Source organism: Bos indicus, chromosome 5 (genome assembly GCF_029378745.1).
Source record: "Bos indicus isolate NIAB-ARS_2022 breed Sahiwal x Tharparkar chromosome 5, NIAB-ARS_B.indTharparkar_mat_pri_1.0, whole genome shotgun sequence".
NCBI classification, from domain to species: domain Eukaryota; kingdom Metazoa; phylum Chordata; class Mammalia; order Artiodactyla; family Bovidae; genus Bos; species Bos indicus.
Genome location: NC_091764.1, coordinates 29,605,775 through 29,630,625, shown reverse-complemented (window position 1 = coordinate 29,630,625; position 24,851 = coordinate 29,605,775). Strand labels below are relative to the sequence as shown.

Sequence of the window (24,851 nt, the reverse complement as noted above, 5' to 3'; positions counted from 1 at the left end):
AAAAAAAATTACTTTTGTGCAGAAAAATAATTATAACCATATAGGCTTATAATATTGGCTACCTACTCAATATTGTAGTATTGGGAAATACAGATACCTTATACCTATTTCTATTCTGAGGATTTTCTCTGTGAAGAAATGAAAAAAGAAAAGACTTGGAATAGAAGACTGAACAGTAAATCTTGGGCATGAAAATATGCTTAAAATATAGTTAAAAGGTATCTAATTGGTTTAATTCCCTGATATCAGGGATAAAGGTCTAAAATGTGATTATATGCTTTAATACTGGGGATTAAAACCCCAATTAACTCCCTTGGTAAGTTTTCTAGTATTTCATAACCCCTGTTATATGAAATTTCTTGTAACTAAATGAAATTTCTCTTTTTTGTATTCTTAGCTTATTCATTCTTTCACTCAACTAGACTCTCCTCTGTCATATACTATTCTAGATGCTGAAGACACAGCATTGAATAAAACTAATTCCCTGACTTTATTATTATTTATATTCTAGTGAAAGGAAACAAACAAAATTTAAAAAATATTAATTATAAAGTGTGCCAGATGGTAAGAAAAGCTATACACAAAGAATAACAGACAGTGCCAGGTGTAGAGAATGGGGATGGTCAGAGAACACCTCATTTTAAAGTGAGATATAAGCAGAGAATAAACCGTGTGGCTACCTGGTAGAAAATGTTCCAGGCAAGGGACTAGGAAGCATTAAGACACTGGGCAGGAGCATGCTAAGTGAGCAAACTTGTTTTCCTTATTTTATTCTTCCTGAAACAGAGTGCAACTGTTTAACCATCTTAGCCTTTCCTTCTTTAGTCTTCTAATCCTTCAAAATTTACTTATAATTCTGTTCTGTAGGTTTTCATTAACTTTAAATCACTTCTGGAAACTTACTCCATTCTTCCAGCCAGGCCAGAATGTAGGCAAGAGTCTTGTCTTTAATTTCAGCAGTCTTAGCGCAAGCAACTATTTTCTCCAGCAAGCTTCCTCTCTGTTTCTTATGTTCTATAAGGGATATTTTCCTTCCAGCATGCATATTTTCATCCGCAGTATAGCGATTTATTATACGCTTCACATTTTGCATTATGTCTGCCAGCTGCATATTAAGATACTATAAGAATAAGAAGGGAGATTATAGTAATAAGTCCTGTTTGACAATAAGATTTGATCACCTGTCTTCACAGAATGTCAGTGATAGTCACTATAAAGTTCTCTAATCAAAAGCTTTTTAATTCTAATTTTTCTGTAAGTCTAAGATTTTCCTTTTAATTTTTTTCTCTGCCTTCATCCTAGAATTTCTATGATATAATGAAAAGAATATTTGGTTTGAAACTACATCTGGATTCTAACTCTAGCTCCCTCCTTAAAATGATTTTTAGTGGACTTCCCTGGTGATCCAGTGGTTAAGAATCCGCCTGCCAATGTAGGGGCATGGGTTTGATCCCTGGTCTGGGAATATTCCACATGCCATAGGGCAGTAAGCCCATATACCACAACTACTGAAGTCCCCTCTCTGTAGAGCCCATGTTCCACAAGAGAAGCCACTTCAATGAGAAGCCTGAAACTAGAGAATAGCCCTCCTCTTGCTGCAACTAGAGAAAACCCTCACAGCAACGAAGACCCAGCACAGCTGAAAAAATAAATAAAAATTGTTTTTAAAAAGATAACTCTTTAAAAAATTATTTTCTACAATCATGACTCATCTGTAAAATAATGGAGATGCTAAGTTTACAGTTGATCTGAAACATGTAACATGTGTGAAATGCCTTATAGACTATGGCTGCTATAAACAATGGAGAAGGCAATAGCACCCCACTCCAGTACTTCTGCCTGGAAAATCGCATGGATGGAGGAGCCTGGAAGGCTGCAGTCCATGAGGTTGCTAAGGGTCGGACACAACTGAGCGACTTCACTTTGACTTTTCACTTTCATGCACTGGAGAAGGAAATGACAACCCACTCCAGTGTTCTTGCCTGGAGAATCCCAGGGACGGGGGAGCCTGGTGGGCTGCTGTCTATGGGGTCACACAGAGTCGGACACAACTGAAGTGACTTAGTAGCAGCAGCTATAAACAAACTAATTAAAGGAAATTACTTAAAAAAAAATTAACCCTTACACCTGGAAAGCAGCTATTGGAATATTCCACAACATGACTTTTATTTCATTATTTCCCCTCCTCAAGAATCTATCAGTAAATTTCTTCTGTTCATCACTTTATTCTAGTAGTTCTCAGTAGGGGTAATTACTGCCTCATATATGGCATTTAGAAATTTATGGGACTTCCTGGTGGTACAGGAATAGGAATCTGCCTGCTTATGCAGGGGACATGGGTTCGATGTTGGGTCCAGGCATAGTCCACATGCAGCAGATCAACTAAGCTCATGCACCACAGCTACTGAACTCTTACTCCAAAGCCCTGGAACTGCAACTACTGAGCTCAGGTTCTACAGTTACTGAAGCCCATGCTCCTAGAGCCTGTGCTCAGCCACAAGAGAAGCCTGAGCACTGCAACAAAGAGTAGACCCCCCTCACACAACTGGAGAAAGCCCACGGAAAGCAAAAAGACCCAGCTCAGCCAAAAAAAGAAAGAGAGAGAGAGGTGGACTTCCCTGGTGGTTCAGTGGTTAAGAATCTGCATTGCAATGCAAGGGACACTAGTGCAATCCCTGGTCCCAGAAAATCACACATGCTGCAGAGCAACGAAGCCCTCGAGCCAGTGCTCTAGAGCCCGCGAATTGCAATTACAGAAGCTATGTGCTGCAACTACGGAAGCCTGCATGCCTGGAGCCCATGCCCCATGTCCCTGGAGCCCATGCAGAAGAGAAGCCACTGCAATGAGAAGCCCACACACTGCAACAGAGAGTAGAACCCCCACCCCACCACCACAGATAGAGAAAGCCCATGCACAGCAACGAAGACCCACTATAGCCAAAAATGGGAAGAGGGTTCAGGATGGGGAACGCATGTATACCTGTGGTGGATTCATTTTGATATTTGGCAAAACTAATACAATTATGTAAAGTTTAAAAATAAAATAAAATTAATTAAAAAAAAAAAAAGATACATCTATAAGCTTAAAAAAAAAGGTCATAATGTCTGCCAAAGAAAAGAAGCCCTTTAGGTTGTAACAATGAATGGAAGGGAACACATTGTACTTAGTAAAGGATGCTAAGTTGTGCCAGCCCACCCTATGTGCAATGGACAGTATACATATTTAAGAATTGGCTCATCCCGCATAAATTTTCCGTCCAATGGGATATTCATGAGTTACATAAAATCTGTTTATAATTATCTGAGCCTAGAAACTTATTCTTTTTAAAGTATAAATGGAAAGTAAGTTCCTACCAAGTTTAATTGCTTACTGAAATTTCCAGGAATGCAAATATTATGCAAATCAAAAGAAAATGTTCTTTAGGATTTTGCCAATAAAATTTCACCATTCACCAATAAAATGTTCACCATAGTACCAACCAGCAATGCACTATTGCTAATAGTATGTAATGTCACTGCAATAAACCTGCATTTGTTTCAGCCTATATTCATAGCTTTCATATTTATTTTAATTCTGCATAAAGATGCAAGCCTCTGCTACATCTTTGTAATGTCTTCTAGTGAAGTTTGACTTAGAATTTACACATTGAAATGCATGTTATTAAATTTAGCACTTTTATTTACCTTCATATAATAATTTTTTAAAGTATGAGTGTAGATATCTTATCTAGGAAGTTCATGTCAGAGGAACAAAAGGGACGTTAAAAATATTTTTAAAGGGCATAGTAAATCTGATAGATGGAGAACCACTGCTCCATCTTTTCCAACTTTATCAATTACTTTCTCAATTTGGCTTCAGATAAACCTAACTTCCTCTACACTCCTTACAACAGCAGTGAGATTTGAATTTTGCAAACCAAATCGCCATGCCAAAAGAGTAATCAAATGTTAGGTGCTAGAATTACTGCAGTCAGAAATAGGTAATGCAGTTGCAGTAAATTAAGTCAGAAATACAGGAGAGCAGAGACAAAGTTTGATAAGCCAAGTGATGAAGAATAACATTACAAACTAACACATAACATGGTGATTAAGGAAAAAGTGTTACCAACTTCTCATATATTCTCCCACAGAATGGAAAAGAACTCTTCTCAATTCATTCTTTGTGGCCAGAATTACCCTCATACGAAGATGGATAAAGATATCGAAAAAAAAAAAAAAACCCGCTACAGATCAACATCTCTATAAATTTTGTTGCAAAAATCCTCAACAAAATACTAAATAGAATTAGCACCATATTAATAGAATTATATACCACAAACACGTGGGATTTATTCCAGGGATACAAAAATGGTTCAACATGTGAAAATCAATGAATGAAATACACCAAATTAACAAAATGAAGGAAAAAATCATATGATCATCTCAACTGATACAGAAAAAGCATGTGACAATATTCAACACCCTTTCATGATGAAAGCTCTCAGCAAAGCAGGTGTAAAGGGAAAATACTTCAATATAAGAAATGTCATATATGACAAGCCCACAGCTAACATCACACTGAAAGGTGAAAATCTGAAAGTTATTCCTCTAAGATTAGGAACAAGTAAAGGATTCCAACTCTCATCAGTTCTATTCAACATATTACTGGAAGTCCTAGCCAGAGTAATTCGGGAGAAAAATAAATTAAAAAAAATCAAAATTGGAAAAGAAAAAAATAATATTTGTTTGCAGATGATATGATATTATATGTTGAAAACTCTAAAGCTTACACACACACACACACACACACACATACACCCCAAACCTGTTAGGACAAATAAATGAATTCAGCAAAGTTGCAGGATACAAAATCACACACACAAAAAAAGCATGTTTAATTTTCTGGGACTTCCCTGGTGGTACAGTAGTTGAGAATCTGCCTTGCAATGCAAGGACATGCATTTGACTCCTGGTCGGGGAGCTAAGCTCCCACATGACACAGAGCAACCTAGCCCATGCCCCACAGTTACTGAGCCTGCGCACTCTGCAGCCCACACGCCACAACTAGAAAGTCCACGCACTACAGCAAAAGATTCCACATGGCACAGCAAAGATCCTGCAAAACTAAGATTGACGCAGCCTAATAAATAAATAGATATGTTTAATTTTCTATATACTCATAATGAACTATCAGAAAGAGAAATTAAGAAAATAATCCCATTTACAATTGCATAAAAAAAAATACCTGGCAATAAATTTAACTGAGGTGAAAGACCTATATATTGGAAATGAAAGACATAAATGAAAGAAATGAAGAAATTAATATTGTTAATTCTCCTAAGAATTAAAATATTCATACCACCCAAAGCAGTCTACACATAGAAAGCAATCGTTTTCAAAATTCCAATAACATTTTTTATAGGAATAGAACAAAAAGCCCTAAAATTTGTATGGAATCATAAGAGGCTCTGAATAGCTAAAGCAATACTGAGAAAGAACAACAAAGCTGGAGCTCCTTGATTTCAAACAATAGTACAAAGTTATAGAAATTAAAACAATATGACATAAAAACAGACCCACAGATCAATGGAATAGAAAAGAAAGTCCAGAAATAAACCCATACACACATACGGTAAATTTACGACAAAGCAGCCAAGGATATACGCTGGGGAAAGGACAGTCTTTCCAATACATGGTGCTGGAAAAACGGCAGCCACATACAGAAGAAAGAAACTGGGGATTGCTATCTTACACCATGCATAAAAATTAACTCAAAATGGATGAGAAACTTGAATGTAAGACCTCAAACTATAAAAATTCCAGAAGAAAACACATAGGCAGTAATCTCCTTGACATTGTTCTTGGTGATAATTTTTTGGATTTCACACCATAGCAAAGGTAACAAAAGCAAAAATAAACAAGTAGGACTGCATCAAACTAAAAAGCTTCTTCACAGCAAAGGAAACCATCAACAAAATGAAAAAGCAACCTACTGAGTGGGGGGAAATATTTGCAAATCATATGTCTGATAAGGGGGTAATATTCAAAATATATAAAGAACTCATACAACTCAATAGCAAAAACAGAAACAATCTGATTAAAATATGGACAGAAGATCTACATAGACATTTTTCCAACAAAGACATATAGATGTTCAATGGGTACATAAGAAGATAATTACTGTCATTAATCATCAGGAAAATGCAAATCAAAATCACAATGAAATGTACCACACACCTGTTAGAATGACTGTTATCAAAAAGATTGGAAATAATAACACTTGTTAGTGTTGGCAAGGATGTGGGGAGAAGGAAATCCTCATGCATTATTAGTGGAGTAAATTGGTGCAGCCACTATGGAAAAAAAAAAGCTGAAGCTCCAATACTTTGGCCACCTGATGCTAAGAGCAGATTCACTGGAGACCCTGATGCTGGGAAAGATTGAAGGCAAAAGAAGGGTGCAGCAGGAGATGAGATGGCTAGATAGCACCACCAACTCAGTAAAAATGAATTTGAGAAAACTCTGGGAGATAGTGGAGGACAGAGGAGCCTGGTGTGCTGCAGTCCATGGGGTCGCAAAGAGTCAGACATGACTTAGTGAGTGAATAACAATAACTATGGAAAACGAAATGGAGGTTCCTCAAAAAATTAAAAATAGATCTACAATATGATCCAGGAATTCTGCTTTTGGGTATTTTTAGCTATAGAAAATACAAATAGTAATTAGAAAACAAATATGTATTCCCATGTTCACTGTAGCATTATTTTCAATAGGCAAAATACGGAAACGATCCAAGCATCCATCAATAATGAACAGATAAATGTATGTGTATTATATACACCTACACAAATATACAATGAAATAGTATTCATCTGTAGAAAAAGATAAAGGTTTTCCATTTGCAACAACATGGATTGACTTTGAGGGCATTACGCTAAGAGAAATAAGTCAGAGGAAGAGAAATACCATATGATCTTTCTTACATGTGAAATCTGAAATAAAACTAAGTTCATAGCTACAAAGAAGAATTTGATTGTTACCAGAGGTGGAGGTAGGGATGGCGTGAAAAATGGGTGAACCATTTTTTTTTTTTTTAGTTTAGTTGAAATAAATCGAATTTAAAAAATTCGTTACTTTACTTTACTTTAAAAAAATCATCGTTATTTTACTAGCATAAAGCATTACTTTACTCACATCCATTAGGTAAATACAAATCAAAACCACAATGAGATATCACTTCATATCCATTTAGGTGGCTACTATGAAAAACAAATGCTAGTAAAGTAATGCTCAAAATTCTCCAAGCCAGGCTTCAGCAATACGTGAACCGTGAACTTCCAGATGTTCAAGCTGGTTTTAGAAAAGGCAGAGGAACCAGAGATCAAATTGCCAACATCCACTGGACCATCGAAAAAGCAAGAGAATTCCAGAAAAAACATCTACTTCTGCTTTATTGACTATGCCAAAGCCTTTGACTGTGGGGATCACAATAAACTGTGGAAAATTCTGAAAGAGATGGGAATTCCAGACCACCTGACCTGCCTCTTGAGAAACCTATATGCAGGTCAGGAAGCAACAGTTAGAACTGGACATGGAACAACAGACTGGTTCCAAATAGGAAAAGGAGTACGTCAAGGCTGTATATTGTCACCCTGCTTATTTAACTTCTATGCAGAGTACATCATGAGAAACGCTGGGCTGGAAGAAGCACAAGCTGGAATCAAGATTGCTGGGAGAAATATCAATAACTTCAGATATGCAGATGAGGTTAATTCTGTCACCCTTATGGCAGAAAGCAAAGAGGAACTAAAAAGCCTCTTGATGAAAGTGAGAGAGGAGAGTGAAAAAGTTGGCTTAAAGCTCAATACTCAGAAAACTAAGATCATGGCATCTGGTCCCATCACTTCATGGCAAATAGATGGGCAAAGAATGGAAACAGTGTCAGGCTTTATTTTTGGGGGGGCTCCAAAATCACTTCAGATGGTGATTGCAGCCATGAAATTAAAAGCCGCTTACTCCTTGGAAGGAAAGTTATGACCAACCTAGATAGCATATTCAAAAGCAGAGACATTACTTTGCCAACAAAGTTCCATCTAGTCAAGACTATGGTTTTTCCAGTAGTCATGTATGGATGTGAAAGTTGGACTGTGAAGAAAGCTGAGCACCGAAGAATTGATGCTTTTGAACTGTGGTGTTGGAGAAGACTCTTGAGAGTCCCTTGGACTGCAAGGAGATCCAACCAGTCCATTCTAAAGGAGATCAGTCCTGGGTGTTCTTTGGAAGGAATGATGCTAAAGCTGAAACTCCAGTACTTTGGCCACCTCATGTGAAGAGTTGACTCATTGGAAAAGACTCTGAAGCTGGGAGGGATTAGGGGCAGGAGGAGAAGGGGACGACAGAGGATGAGATGGCTGGATGGCATCACCGACTCAATGAAGGTGAGTTTGAGTGAACCCTGGGAATTAGTGATGGACAGAGAGGCCTGGTGTGCTGCAATTCATGGGGTGGCAAAGAGTTGGACACGACTGAGCAACTGAACTGAACTGAGCAAATATTGGTAAGGATGTGAAAATTGGAACTCCTATGCACTATTTGTGGGAATCTAAAATAGTGCAGCCACAATGGAAACTGTATTTGCAGTTCTCCAAAATATTAAAAATAGAATTACCACATGATCCAGCAATTCTACTTCTGAGTATACACCCAAAATAACTGAAAACAGGCACCCTATCTGATAGTCATACACCTATGTTCATAATAGTATTATACACAACAGCCAAGAGATAGAAGCAACCCAAGCGTGCATTGACAGCTGAATGGATAACAAAATGTAGCCTATATTTACATTGAAACATTATTCAACCTTAAAAAGGAAAGACATTCTGAAACAGTAAATTCCATGGACAGAGGAGCCTGGCAGGCTACAGTCCGTATGGTCGCAAAGAGTCAGACATGACTGAGCATCTGAGCACACATGTGGTTAAACCATAAGACATTAAGCTAAGCTGGGACTTCCCTGGTAGTCCAGTGGTTAAAAATTTGCCTTCGAAACTGAGGAAACAAAAACTTATGGCCCAGGAATAAATGTTGCAAAAAATAAATGCAAATAAAAGTTAAAAAAAAAAATCTGCCTTCAAATGCAGGTAAAGTGGGTTCGATCCCTGTTCGAGGAACTAAGATTGACCATGTCTTGGGGCAATTAAGCCTGTGCATCACAACTAGAGAAGTGTGGCCATCAAAATGAAGCCCCAGCACAGCAGCCCCTCCCCGCCAAAAAAGACATTAAGCCAAGTGAAACAAGTCAGTCATAAAAAACAAATACTGGGGACTTTCTCGGTGGTCCAGTGGTTATGATTTCTCCTTCCAATGCAGAGGCTATGGGTTCCATCCCTGATCGGGGAGCTAAGATCCCACATGCCTCTCAGCCAAAAAACCAAAACATAAAAAAGAAGTATTGTAACAAATTCAATAAAGACTTTAAAAATGATCCACATTTAAAAAAAATACTGTATGATTTCACTAATATGAGGTATCTAGACTAGTTGAATTTACAGAAATAAGTAAAATGGTGGTTTCCAAAGGTTAGAGGGAAGAAGGAAATAGGGTATTGGAAGATGAATAGGCTTCTGAGGAAATTCACCAGTGGTCTAGTGGTTAGGACTCTACTCTCTCACTGCAAGGGCTGTGCAGTGCTGCCAAAAAAAAAAAAAGTGAAAAAGTTCTGGATGTTGATTGCATGACAATGTGATTATACTTAGTAGTACTGAACTGCATACTTAAAAATGATTAGGATGGTAAAATTTATGTTATGTGTAATTCTACCACAATTAAAATTAGATAAAAATGTTTTAATATATAAAAGGAGTAATCAGATGTTAGGTGCTGGAAATATTGCAATAAGAAACAGAAGATCTAGTTGCAATAAATAATTTGTCTGATGTATAGGAGAACCGAGACAGAGTTTGCTAGGTCAAGTGATGAAGAATACAGTACAAGCTAAGCAGTTGCTCATAAATTCTTCCAGAAATCTGAAGTGGGAAAAACATTTCCCAACTTATTCATTGAGGCCAGTATTATCCTGATGCCAACAACAGATAAAGACATAAGAAAATAAACTATATCAATATTCTTTATGAACACAGTCACAAAAATGCTTAACAAAATATTAGAAATTAGATCAAACAATGTACTAAAAATACAACAGTATGAACAAGTGGGGTTTATTATTAGAACATAAGGCTGTTTCAAAACTGGAAAATTAATAAGTGTAAATAACCATATCAACAGACTAAGAAGAAGCGTATGATCATCTCAATAGGTGCAGAAAAAGCAGTTGACAAAATTCAACATTCATTCATGATTTTTTTTAAATTCTATAACAAATTAGGAATAAGGATAGCTTCCCCAAACTGATGAACATTTACAAAAAATTTACAGCTAACATTATACTTAATGGTGAAAGCCTAAATTGCTCTAAGGATTCCTTTTTATTCAATCTTTTATCAAGGTCCTACCCAATGAAATAAGGTAAAAAAAGGAAATGAAGAATATTAATTGAAAAAGGAGAAATAGGTTTCCATTCACACATCAAACAAAACCAAAAACAAACCAAAAATTAAACAAACAAAAAACTGTGTAAAAATTCCCAAAGGAATATATTTTTAAAAAGCTGCCAGTATATAAAAATCAAAGTCATACTTCTATACACTGCTGCTGCTAAGTCACTTCAGTCGTGTCTGACTCTGTGCGACCCCATAGATGGCAGCCCACCAGGCTCCCCCGTCCCTGGGATTCTCTAGGCAAGAACACTGGAGTGGGTTGCCATTTCCTTCTCCAGTGCATGAAAGTGAAAAGTGAAAGTGAAGTCGCTTAGTCGTGTCTGACCCTCAGCGACCCCATGGAGTGCAGCCTTCCAGGCTCCTCCACCCATGCGATTTTCCAGGCAAGAGTACTGGCATGGGATGCCATTGCCTTCTCCCTTCTATATACTAGCAATAAATAATTAGAATTTGAAATTTAATAAAACTATCATCTGCAATTACACTAAAAACATGAAATATTTACAAATCTAACAAGAAAATTGTACATTGAAAATTACAAAACCATTGATGAAAGAAATCAAGAAGATCTAAATAAATGGTGACAATACTAAGTACAGACAAGGATGAAGAGCAACTGGAACTCTTACAGTTTTATGATGGGAATGCAAAATAGTAAAGCCATTTAAGATAACAGTTTGACAATTTCCTATAAAGGTATGCTACCACAGGACCTAGCAATACCATTTCCAGTTATTTAGCTAAGAGATGAAAACTTATGTTTATAAAAGAATTCGTACATGGAATGTTTATAGTGACTTTATTCATAATTGCTCCAAACTAGAAAGAACTCAAGTATCTTTCAACTAGTAATAGATTCAAGTGACATAGGGTATGATTCCATTTTTATGGCATTCAGGAAAGGAAAACTATAAGCACAGGAAACTAATGGCTTCAGGAGGCTATCAGCCAGGAAAAGGGTGGCCACGGAAGGGTATAAGAGGATTTTTCAAGGAGTTAGAACTGTTTTAAACCTGAATTTTGGTGGTGATTACACATCTATATGTCTTTGTCAGAATTCTCAAACAGTACACCAAAAAGGGTGAATTTTACCTTAATTTTTTTTAAAAGGCAGTAGAATCACAGAATACTTGGATTTGATTCCAGGACCCACTATGTGTAACAACCATGACCTTTAGCCCAGCCTCACATATTGTCAGTTTCCTCATCTGTGAAATAAGATTAATAGTAATACCTATCCCTGTTGAATTATTTTGGGGATTAAATGAGATAATCTATAGATAAACTTATACCATACATAACATGGTAAACACTTTAAGTGCTACCAGGTTATTAAGTGCTTGCTATGTGCCACACCCTGAATATTAATTGGAAGAACTGATGCTGAAGCTGAAGCTCCAATACTTTGTCCACCTAATGTGAAGAGAAAAAGACCCTGATGCTGGGAAATATTGGAGGCAAAAGGAGAAGGGAGCGGCAGAGGATGACGTGGTTAGATAGCATCACCAATTCAATGGACATGAATTTGAGCAAACTCCAGGAGATGGTGGAGGACAGAGGAGCCTGGCAATCTGTCACCAGACAGACATGTTAGAAACATGTGCCACAGGGGTGAAAGGGTCAAAGTAAGAAGATGGGTAACCATAACCTGGAGCAGGATAGAATCTGAGAGGCAGATAAGAACAATAGCAGTGTTAAGGAAAGCGCACTGACTAAAACTGCCCACCCTGGCCAAGCGCCATTAGCGTGAATTATTTTAGGACAGCAGATCCTGGTAAGGAACATGGAACTAACAAGCCACTACCAACCGGAAAAGTTCAGGAAAGGTCAAAAGGAGACACCACCTGTACTGCTACCTCCCAGAATCCTTCTCGCTGCCATCCATCTTGGCTGAGCAATTTGTGAACAACCAAGAAGGACCCTGAGTCAGAATGAGTGGCCAAAGACAACCCAGAAACTAATGCCATCACCATAAAACCTGAGACTGTCAGGCACAAGGCAGAGAGTTTTCCTGGATTCCCTTAACCTGGTGCTCTCCCCACTGGGGTGCCCTTTCCAATACAGTCACTTGCTTTGTCAGCAACATGCATCTCCTCAAACAGTTCTTTTCTGAGTGTTAGATAAGAGCCACTCTCAGGGCCCTGGAAGGGGTCTCCCTTCCTACAACAACAAAATGAACATATGGCAACCCACTCCAGTATTCTTGCCTGGAGAATCCCATGGACAGAGGAGCCTGATAGGCTACAGTCCAAAGGGCTGCAAAGAGTTGTACACAACTGAACCAACTTAGCGTGCATGCATGCACCTATTCTCCAGCTGAAGAAGCAGAAAATCCTTAAAGGTTCCTGTGTTCCCAATATCAACTGCATCGCTTTCCCAATGTCCAAAGATAAATACTATTCTGAATTTCAGTCTCTATACTTTTAACACAAAGTAAACTGAATGATGTCCCTCCCGCAAAAATATTGTTACCAAACACAAGTTCACCTGCCCAACACACAGTGAGGCCAAACAAATGGAAATGTTGTAACAGAAAAGGTTTACTGCAGGGTCAAGCAGGGAGAAAGGGTGGCTCCTGCTCAGAAACCCATAACTCTCCAATGGTTTGTGGGGAGAAGTTTTTATAGGCAAAATTGGGGGTGAGGGCTGCAGTGTGTGTGACTTTCTTCTGATTGTTTGGTGGTATGGTAACAGGGCAGTACCCTGGGAATCTTGTGCTCAGCCTTAAGTTACCACCCTCCATCTGGACAGAGGGCTTCCTACCTGCAGAAGAAGGATTGTTATGAATTTTTCTTGAGGAGGAACCTGATCTGCCCCCAGGCTGTACTGTGGTGCCTAGACCGCTCCTCCTTTGTTTCTAAATTCCCTCCCTTCTCTGATTAACAACTATTTGAATCTGCCCTTTGGAACACAGGGAAGGTCAAGGAGGCTGAAGGCTTTTTTCCTGCAGATAAGAAACTGGGGACATGGAAAGAATTTGTACCAGGGAGGGCCCCACAGTGTCTTACTCCCTTTCTGGAATGTGTAAATGTTACTTTATATTGAAAAAGGGTCTTGCAGATGTGATTAAATTTATGATCTTGGAGTGGAGAGATTATCTTGGAGAACCCTTTTACAATCACATGTGTCTTTATAAAATGGAGGCAGAAGGGGCAATATTTAGACACACAGGAGAAGGTTCAATGTGAGGATGGAGCAGAAAGAGATTTAAAGCTGGAGATTGGAGTGATGTGGCCATAGCCAAGGAATGCCAGCAGCTACAAGAAACTGCAAGACACAAGGAATGGATTCTCAGAATCTAGAAGGAGTGTGGCCCTGCTGACAACCAGTCCAGTGATTTGCAGATTTCAGACCTCTAGAATTTCTGACCTTTAAATTGTGAGAGATTAAATGTTGTTACAGTCTTCCCAGATGGCTCAGTAGTTAAGAATCTGCCTGCCAATGAAAGAGAGGCAGGTTCCATCTCTGCATTGGGAAGATCCCCTGGAGAAGGAAATGACAACCCACTACAGTATTCTTGCCTGAGAAACACAGCTCTCCAGAGGTGCTGGAATGTAATGTGGAGGCTGAAGGAAAGAAACCTGAGGAATGGTCAGAGGCATGTGTGGAAAAGACTCTTGAGGGTCCCTTGGACAGCAAGATCAAACCAATCAATCCTAAAGGAAATCAACCCTGAATATTCATTGGAAAGACTGATGCAAAAGCTGAAGCTCCAATACTTTGGTTACTTGATGCGAAGAGCCAACTGATTGGAAAAGCCCCTGATGCTGGGAAAGATTGAAGGCAGGAGGAGAAGGGGGTGACAGAGGATGAGATGGTTGGACGGCATCATCAACCCAATGGACATAAGTTTGAGCAAGCTGTGGGAGATGGTGAAAGACAGGGAAGCCTGGTGTGCTGCAGTCCATGGGTTTGCAAAGAGACAGGACTGAGTGACAGACAGCAACAAAATGCTGCTATTTCTTTTCTCCCATAAGAATGCACAAAAGGAAGATTTAAAAAGCTCAAACTATTAATACTTCTGCATAACTTAACTAAGTTCTCAAAGTTCAGAATATTTATAGGATTAGGAAAAAATACCCAACACTTAACAAGAAAAAATTTATAATATCTGATAATTGATTGAAAAATATCAGACAAGGGACTTCCCTGGTGTGCAGTGGGTAAGATTCTGCCTGTCAATACAGGGAACACAGGTTCAATCCCTGGGCTGGGAAGACTTCACATGTTGCAGAGCAACTAAGCCCCTGCTCCACAACTACTGAGTCTTCCCCCTCGAACCTGCACGACGCAACTACTGAGCCCATGTGCTGCAACAACTGCAGGCCACGCACCTAGAGCCTATGCTCTGCAACAAGAAAAGCCATTGCAATGAGAAGCCCACATGTCGCAACAAAGAGTAGACCCCACTGGCAGCAACTTGACAAAGCCTATGTGAAGCAAGACCCAGCACTGGTCTTTAAAAAAGGTTCAAAAAAAATATCAGGCACGAGAGGTGATACCAGGGAAATGGCTGAGCAGAAAGCATGAGGAATCTATCGGTCCAACTAGGCAAAGCTGTTTTGGCAGAATCTATCTGATTTTAACTGTCTTGAAATTCTGGCGTATATTCAATGGTTCCATATTTCAAAGGAAATCTTGACCAGTAAATTCTTGGTGAGTGTGTGCTAAGTCGCTTCACTAGTGTCCGACTCTTTGTGACCCTATGGACTGTAGCCCACCAGGCTCCTCTGTCCATGGGATTCTCTAGGCAAGAATACTGGAGTGGGTTGCCATGCCTCCTTCAGGGGATTTTCCCAACCCAGGGATCAAACCCACATCTCTTACATCTACCTGCATCGGCAGGCAGGTTCTTTACCACTAGCACTGCCAATTTCATTCGACTGAAGCATTTAGCATAATAGTTCAGTCACTCCGTCATGTCCGACTCTTTGCAACTCCAAGGCCTGCAGCACTCGTCTTCCTTGTCCTTCACCAACACCCAGAGCTTGCTCAAACTCATGTCCACCAAGTCAGTGATGCCACCCTTCCATCTCATTGTCTGTCGTCCCCTTCTCCTCCTGCCTTCAACCTTTCCCAGCATCAGGATCTTTTCCAATGAGTCAGTTCTCTGTATCAGGTTGCCAAAGTATTGGAGTTTCAGCTTCAGCATCAGTCCTTCCAATGAATATTCAGGACTGATTTCCTTCAGAATGGACTGGTTGGATCTCCTTGCAGTCCAAGGGACTCTCAAGAGTCTTCTCCAACACAACAGTTCAAAAGTATCAATTCTTCTGCGCTCAGCTTTCTTTATCGTCCAACTCTCACATACATACATGACTACTGGAAAAACCATAGCTTTGACTAGAGGGACCTTTGTTGGCAAAGTAATGTCTCTATGTTTTTTGCATTGATCACTAAGGAAGGCTTTCTTATCTCTCCTTGGTATTCTTTGGAACTCTGCATTCAAATGGATATATCTTTCCTTTTCTCCTTCTTTAGCTTCTCTTCTTTTCTCAGGTATTTGTAAGACATGATAGCAGCTACTCATTTTTTACCCTCCACATGTGACAGAAGTGTTCCTAGAGCAGCCTAGAAGAGCCAGAGAGGGCAATAAGAAACTTATCCTCCAAATATGAGAGATCTGTTATGATTGTGAATTGCTATTTCAAATCACAGAGGTGTAGACACAAAGGCCAGCTACCATTGTTGTAACCTCCACTGAGTGGAAGCAGTTTCAGGGGATTTAGAGGCAATTTCAGGTTTTTCCCTCACTTTTCCTTTTTCTCCTTTTGGAAGCCAGACATTTAATGATTAGGAAATTGAATGCAATTGTATTTTCAAGGGAACTTAGAAGGTCACCAGGTTCAGTTCAGTCACTCAGTGGTGTCCAACTCTTGGCGACCCCATGAACTGAAGCACGTCAGGCTTCCCTGTCCTTCACCATCTCCTGGAGCTTGCTCAAACTCATGTCCATTGAGTTGATTATGGCATCCAACCATCTCATCCTCTGTCGTCCCCTTCTCCTCCTGCCTTCAATCTTTCCCAGCATCAGGGTCTTTTCCAATGAGTCAGTTCTTTGCATCAGGTGGCCAAAATATTGGAGTTTCAGCTTCAGCAGCAGGTCACCAAGCATGCCCACAAAAGGATGTAGGTTCAGAAAAGACCTGAAAGGACCTAAAAATTATATGTCAGGCTGATCCCTGGCACATAGTAAATACTATACAACTCTAAAAACAAGCAACAACCCTAGGAGAGAACAAGAATTTATTTCTAGACTGATCACAGTGTAAGATTCAGATGTCCAACTTTCAATAAAAAATATCATAAAGCATACAATTAAATAGGAAAGCATGTCTCAGTCAAAAGAAAAAAAATTACAGAAACCATGGGGAAGAAATTAAGACATTATCAGACAAAAGCTGAGGACATTACCACTAGAACTGTATTATGAGGTATGCTAAAGGGAGTCCTTCAGGTTGAAATCAAAGTAATCAAAACTGCATGAAGAAATAAAAAATCTTTGATAAAAGCAAATACATGGGAAATTATAAAAGCTAGTATTGATGTAATTTTGGTTTATTATTTATCATTATCTGAAATGAAGTAAAATGGAAGTTGCTTAGTCGTGTCCAACTCTTTGTGACCCCATAGACTGTAGCCTGCCAGGCTTCTCTGTCCAAGGAATTCTCCATCCAGGCAAGAACTGGGTAGTACTCCATCCAGGCAAGAACTGGAGTGGATAGCTCCAGTTCTCTTCTCCAGGGGATCTTCCCAACCCAGGGACCGAACCCAGGTCTCCCACATTGCAGCAGATTCTTTACCTTCTGAGCCACCAGAGGAACCCTTATTATTATCTACATGATTTAAAATACAAATGCATTAAAAGAAAAAAGCAGTTACTGTTTTGGGGCACATGATGTAGGAAGACATAATTTGTAACATCAGAAACTGAAAGGAGTAGGGACAGAGCTATAGGGGCAGTGAGTGAGTGAAGTCGCTCAGTCGTGTCTGACTCTTTGTGACCCCATGGACTGTAGCCTGCCAGGCTCCTCTGTCCATGAGATTTTCCAGGCAAAGGTACTGGAGTGGGTTGCCATTTCCTCCTCCAGGGGAGCTTCCCAACCCAGGGATCGAACCCAGGCCTCCCGTGTTGTAGGTAGACGCTTTACCGTCTGAGCCACCAGGAAAGTTAGAGGGGCAGAGTTGTATGCTATTAAAGTCTAACTGATATAAATTAAGTTTAAGAGTGTATAACTTTATAATGTTATGTGTAATTCCCATGATAAACACATATACTCAAAAGGAAATGAGAGGGGAATTAAAGCATTTCACTAAAAAAAAAATTTATAAAGCACAAAAGATGACAACAATGAAAGGAATGAAGGGTGAAAAAGTTTTAATACAAATAGAAAACAAATAGCAAAAGCGAAACCCTCCTTATCAGTAATTAATTTAAATGTAAGTGGATTAAACCATCTTATCAAAAGTTAGGGATTGACAGAATAAATTTAAAAAAGCCAATGATCCATGCCTTCTATAAGAGACTCACTATAGATCTAAAGACCCAAAGAGATTGAACATGAAAGGATAGAAAAAGATATCTGATGCTGGGAAAGTATGAAGGCAGGAGGAGAAGGGGATGACAGAAGATGAGATGGTTGGATGGCATCACCGACACAATGGACATGGGTTTGGGTGGACTCTGGGAGTTGGTGATGGACAGGGAGGCCTGCAGTTCATGGGGTCACAAGGAGTTGGACATAACTGAGCGGCTGAACTGAATAACCAAAAGGTGGTTAGTTATATTACTATCAGACAAAATAGACTTTAAATTAAAAAAAAAAAAGATTACAAGATGGGGGAATGGATACATGCATATTTATGGCAGAGTCCCTTTGGTGTTTAGCTGAAACTATCACAACATTGTTAACTGGTTACACCCTGCTGCTCCTGCTAAGTCGCTTCAGTCGTGTCCGACCCTGTGCGACCCCAGAGACGGCAGCCCACCAGGCTCCCCCGTTCCTGGGTTTCTCCAGGCAAGAACACTGGAGTGGGTTGCCATTTCCTTCTCCAATGCATGAAAGTGAAAAGTGAAAGTGAAGACGCTCAGTCGTGTCCAACTCTTAGCGACCCCATGGACTGCAGCCTACCAGGCTCCTCTGTTCATGGGATTTTTCCAGGCAAGAGTACTGGAGTGGGGTGCCATTGCCCTAATACAAAGTAAAAAAGTTTAAAAACAATTACAAGAGACTATAATGAATGTTTCAATAGAGCAAGAAGATATAGCAATTATAAACATGTATGCACCTAATGCGAAGAGTTGACTTATTGGAAAAGACTCTGATGCTGGGAGGGATGGGGGGCAGGAGGGGAAGGGGACGACAGAGGATGAGATGGCTGGATGGCATCACTGACTCGATGGACATGAGTCTGAGTGAACTCCGGGAGTTGGTGATGGACAGGGAGGCCTGGCGTGCTGCGATTCATGGGGTCGCAAAGAGTCAGACACGACTGAGCGACTGATCTGATCTGATCGGATGCACCTAATAACAGATCCTCAAAATATAAGAAGCAAAAATTAACAGACTTGAAGGGAGAAACAGATAGTTCTACAAAAATAAGGCGAGATTTCACTTTTGGTAATGGATAGAACAACTAGATAGAAAATAAGTTAGGAAATGGAGGACTTGAACAACCAATAAATCATCTAGATGTATATAGAATACTCCATCAAACAAGAGTATTAAAAAAAATAACAATATATGATTTTCTCAATGGCAGGTGGTACCTTCTCCAGGATAGACCACTTCCAGGCTAGGCCACAAAAGCTCAATATATTTCTTTATTTGTTTTTGGCTCTGCTGGGTCTTCATTGCTTTGCATGGGCTTTCTCTAGCTGTGGAGAGCCAGGGCTATTCTTCGTTGTGGTGTGTGGGCTTCTCATTGTGGTGGCTTCTCTTGTTCTGGAGCACAGGCTCTAGGGCGAGCAGGCTTCAGCAGTTGTGGCGCACAGCCTAGGTAGTTGTGGCACACGGGCTCAGTTGCTCCACAGCATGTGGAATCTTCCCGGATCAGGGATTGAAACCATGTTCCCTGCATTGGCAGGTGGATTCTTATCTGCTGTGCCACCAGGGAAGTACTCAATATATTTAAGTATATATTACACAAAGTATCTTTTCCAACCACGATGAGATTGTTATAAATCAACCACAGAAGGAAAACTAGAAAATTCACAAATATGTGGAAACATAGTCTTAAACAACAAAGGAGTCAAAGAAGAACTACAAAGGAAATTATAAAATACTTGGAGATGAAAATGAAATCACAACATACAAAAACTTATGGGATGTAACAAAAGCAGCGCTAAGAGGGAAATTTGTAGGGATAAACATGAAAAAAAGAAGGTCTCAAGTCAACAACCTAACTTTATGCCTTGAAGGAACTAGAAAAAGAAAAACTAAACCCAGTTAGCAGAAGGAGGGATCAGAAAAATTAGAGCAGACATAAATAAAGAGTATAGAAAATCAATGAAACAAAAAGTTGACTCTTCCACCCAAATCAACATAATTGACAAACTTTTAATTAGATTGACAAAGAAAAAAGAGATTACTCAAATTATTAAATTCAGAAATCAATGTGGGAACTTTACTGCTGATTCTACAGAAATAAACAGGATTAACAAAAACACAAATTTGAAAAGATATCTGCACCCCAAGGTTCATAGCAGCATTATTGACAATAGCCAAGATATTGATACAGTCTTAGGGTCCATCACAGATGAATGGATAAAGAAGATGTACAGGACTTCCCTGGTGGTACAGTGGATAAGAATCCACCTGCCAATGCAAAGGACAAGGGTTCTATCCCTGGTCTGAGAAGATTTCACATGCCCCAGGCAACTTAAGCCAGCACGGCTACCACTACTGAAGCCTGTGCACCTGGAGCCTGTGCTCCACAAAAGAAGCCACCACAATGAGAAGCCTGTACACTGCAAGGAAGAGCAGTCCGCCCATGCTTGTTACAGCTAGAGAAAGCCCACGCACATCAGCAAAGGCCCAGCACTACCGAAAATAAGTACGTAATTTAAAAAACAAAGATGAACACATGTATACCTGTGGCGGATTCATTTCGATATTTGGCAAAACTAATACAATATTGTAAAGTTTAAAAATAAAATAAAATTTAAAAAAATAAATAAATGAAAAAAAAAAAACACAAAGATATACACACACATAGACTATGGACTACTACTCAGTCATAAAAAAAAGAATGAAAACTTGCCACTTGCAGTGACATGAATGGACTTGGATCTTTTCGAAGTGAAATAAGTCAGACAGAGCAAGACAAATACTGTATGATATTAGTTAAATGTGGAATCAAAAAATACAACAAACTAGTGAATATAACAAAATAGAAGCAGATTCTCAGTTATAAAGAACAAAGTAGTGGCTACCTGAGGGGAAAGGGAAGTGGCCAGGAGCAATATAGGAGTAGGGGGTTAAAAGATACAAATTATTAGGTATAAAATTAGTTACAAGGATATATTGTGTAACATAGGGAATACAGTCAATATTTTATAACTATAAATGGAGTCCCTTTAAAAATTGTGAATCACAGGGTGGATGAATGAATTGGTGGGTGGGTAGATGGATGGATGAGTGAATGGGTGATGGGTGGGTTGGTGAAAAACAACTGTGAATCACTATATTGTACACCCACAACTTATAAAATATTATACATCAACTGTACTTGAAGTAAAATTTTTTTCTAAAAAAAATGAAGAACTGTATGCCACCAAATTGGTAACTTAGATGAAACAGAAAAATTCCTGAAAACACAAAACATATGAAAACTGAATAACAAAGAAATATAAAATCTGAATAGACCCATAATTAGGACAGAGAACAAAACAGAAATAAAAAACCTCACAATAAAGAAAAGCCCTAGACCAGATGGCTTCACTGGTGAATTCTACCAAATTGGAGAGTTGATGGAGAAGGAAACAACCCACTCCAGTAATCTTGTCTGAAAAATCCCATGCACAGAGGAGCCTGGAGGGCTGTATTCCAAAGGATCACAAAGAGTTGGACATGACTGAGCAACTAAGCATGAAGAGTTGATATGTCCCTGAGGTAGACCAGTAAAAGTATTGCTCACCTTGCCAACTGAAAGAAAACTGATTCTAATATTGATAGGTATGGAGAAAAGCCACATGCCAAATCAGTAGCTGCATAGCAGCTACCAGAAGGTATGATAATTTGCTTAAGCAATGAAACCACATCTGGTACATCAGCTGCAGTTGAGGTCAGTTCAGTTCAGTTCAGTCGCTCAGTCATGTCTGACTCTTTGCGACCTCATGAACCTCAGCACGCCAGGCCTCCCTGTCCGTCACCAACTCCTGGAATCCACCCAAACCCATGTCCATTGAGTTGGTGATACCATCCGACCATCTCATCCTCTGTCATCCCCTTCTCCTCCTGCTCTCAATCTTTCCCAGCATCATGGTATTTTCCAATGAGTCAGCTCCGTATGAGGTGGCCAAAATATTGGAGTTTCAGCTTCAACATCAGCTTCTTCCAATGAACACCCAGGATTGATTTCCTTTAGGATGGACTGGTTGGATCTCCTTGCAGTTCAAGGGGCTCTCAAGAGTCTTCCCCAACACCACAGTTCAAAAGCATCAGTTCTTCGGTGCTCAGCCTTCTTTATAGTCTAGCTCTCGCATCCGTACATGACTACTGAAAAAACCATAGCCTTGACTAGATGGACCTTTGTTGGCAAAATAATGTCTCTGCTTTTTAACATGCTGTCTAGGTTGGTCATAACTTTTCTTCCAAGGAGTAAGCCTCTTTTAATTTCATGGCTGCAATCACCATCTGCAGTGATTTTGGAGCCCCAAAAAATAAAGTCTGACACTGTTTCCACTATTTCCCCATCTATTTGCCATGAAGTGATGGGACCAGATGCCATGATCTTAGTTTTCTGAGTGCTGAGTTTTAAGCCAACTTTTTCACTCTCCTCTTTCACTTTCATCAAGAGGTTCTTTAGTTCTTCTTCACTTTCTGTCATAAGGGTGGTGTCATCTGCATATCTGAGGTTATTGATATTTCTCCCGGCAATCTTGATTCCAGCTTGTGCTTCTTCCAGCCCAGCGTTTCTCATGATGTACTCTGCATAGAAGTTAAATAAGCAGGGTGACAATTATACAGCCTTGACGTACTCTTTTTCCTATTTGGAACCAGTCTGTTGTTCCATGTTCAGTTCTAACTGTTGCTTCCTGACCTGCATACAGGTTTCACAAGAGGCAGGTCAGGTGGTCTGGTATGCCCATCTCTTTCAGAATTTTCCACAGTTTATTGTGATCCACACAGTCAAAGGCTTTGGCATAGTCAGTAAAGCAGAAACAGATGTTTTTCTGGAACTCTCTTGCTTTTTCGATGATCCAGCGAATGTTGGCAATTTGATCTCTGCCTTTTCTAAAACCAGCTTGAACAGTGGGCCTTAGGAAGCATCACTACGAACAAAACTAGTGAAGGTGATGGAATTCCATTTGAGCTATTTCAAATCCTGAAAGATGATGCTGTGAAAGTACTGCACTCAATATGTCAGCAAATTTGGAAAACTCAGCAGTGGCCACAGGACTGGAAAAGGTCAGTTTTCATTCCAATCCCAAAGAAAGACAATGCTAAAGAATGCTCAGACTACCGCACAATTGCACTCATCTCACATGCTGGTAAGGTAATGCTCAAAATTCTTCAAGCCAGGCTTCAGCAATACGTGAACTGTGAACTTGCAGATGTTCAATTGAGGTCACCACCTGGTTAATTTTACAATGATCCACTGTCATTCTCGAAGGTCCATCTGTCTTCTGCACAGGCCAGATAGGCAAGTTGAATGAAGATGTGCTGGGAATTACCACTCCTGCATCTTTCTCTGATGATGGCATTTATTTCTGCCATTCCTCTGGAAATGCAGTATTGTTTTCAGTTTACTACCTTCCTAGGTAAAGGCAGTTCTAATGACTTCCACCTGGCCTTTCCCACTGTGATAACCCTCACTCCACAGTCAGAGAACCATTGTGGGGATTCTGCCAGTTGCTGAGTATGTCTTTTTCTTTTATGTATTCCAGAACTGGCAAAATAGCCAAAGGATGGCTTCAGGGACCCATGGGGCCCACTGTGACACAGACCTGAGCTAAAACTCTACTGATCACATGACTTCCGTAAGTGCCTGCACTCTGACTGGTAGATCACAATGATGTTCTTGATCTCCTAGAATTAGCATTTGTTCAGAGCCAGGATCCAATAGTCCCCAAAAGGTTTCATTATTTCCTATTCTCCAATACACAATCATCCTAGTAAAAGGCCAGGTCTCTTTGAAGAAGACTTGGAGAAGGATTAATAGCATGAATTTCTGACTGTGTCCTTCCTCAAAGGAACCCATCTGCTCCTTCTTTCAGAGGGTTCTGGATCTGTAAACTGGCTTAAGTCTGAGAATTGACTGAGGAGCCATGAATGTCTGTTGTTATGTTTCAGATTAGACTTTGGTTCACTTGACCTAGAAATTTTCCACTTATGCAGATCAAGTAAGAGTTTAGTAAGTGAAAGTCACTCAGTCGTATCCAACTGTTTGCAACCCCATGGACTATACAGTCCGTTGAATTCTCCAGGCCAGAATATTGGAATGGGTAACCATTCCCTTCTCCAGGGTATCTTCCCAACCCAAGGATCCAGCCCAGGTCTCTGGATCCAATTGCAGGTGGATTCTTTACCAGCTGAGTTACCAGGGAAGCCCAATTTTACCTTTAGTAGAAATACTACAATCAACTAGCCAATGCTATAGCTCTTCATAAGTCATACTATTCTGATTGGTGTCTGACTGGACTCTGCTGTGCATTATGGTAACCATGCCCACTCAGCCTTTGGTGGTTGTATGCCCCCACTTGGCCTTGCCACCTCAGGATCCAATTACTCCCAATGTTTTAGATTTTCCAATTTCACTATAAGGTCTGGCCTACAGAAAAGAGTGATCACAGAGTTCTCCAAGGATGCCAAGGCTCCTCTTATAAAGTTATTTCTCACAGTTATGATGAAAGGTATGTCTTCTGGATGTTCCCAGGGTAGATGAATAGATCTTAAATCCACCTTAACATTCCAGTCTCTCTAATCCTTCTAATTGTTCCCTACATTAAACCAAGACAAGTCTGGCATGTCTAACTTATTCACTGTGTGTGAGTAACTTTTTGGTCCATGTTTCAGCGAACCAACCAAACAAACTGTTGGAGCCTTTTCTAACTCACCAAGCTGCAATGTTAAATACTAAATCTTGCTT

At 39.7% G+C, this 24,851-nt stretch overlaps 1 protein-coding gene across 1 annotated transcript in view; it reads right to left on the bottom strand.

The window, feature by feature from the left end:
• Positions 1–24,851, bottom strand: part of FAM186A (family with sequence similarity 186 member A) — a 77,119-nt gene that overhangs the window by 41,789 nt on the left and 10,479 nt on the right. The window contains exon 2 of the mRNA XM_070789128.1: positions 904–1,120. Coding sequence (XP_070645229.1) covers positions 904–1,120 — 217 coding nt within the window. The remainder of the gene's footprint in view (positions 1–903; positions 1,121–24,851) is intronic.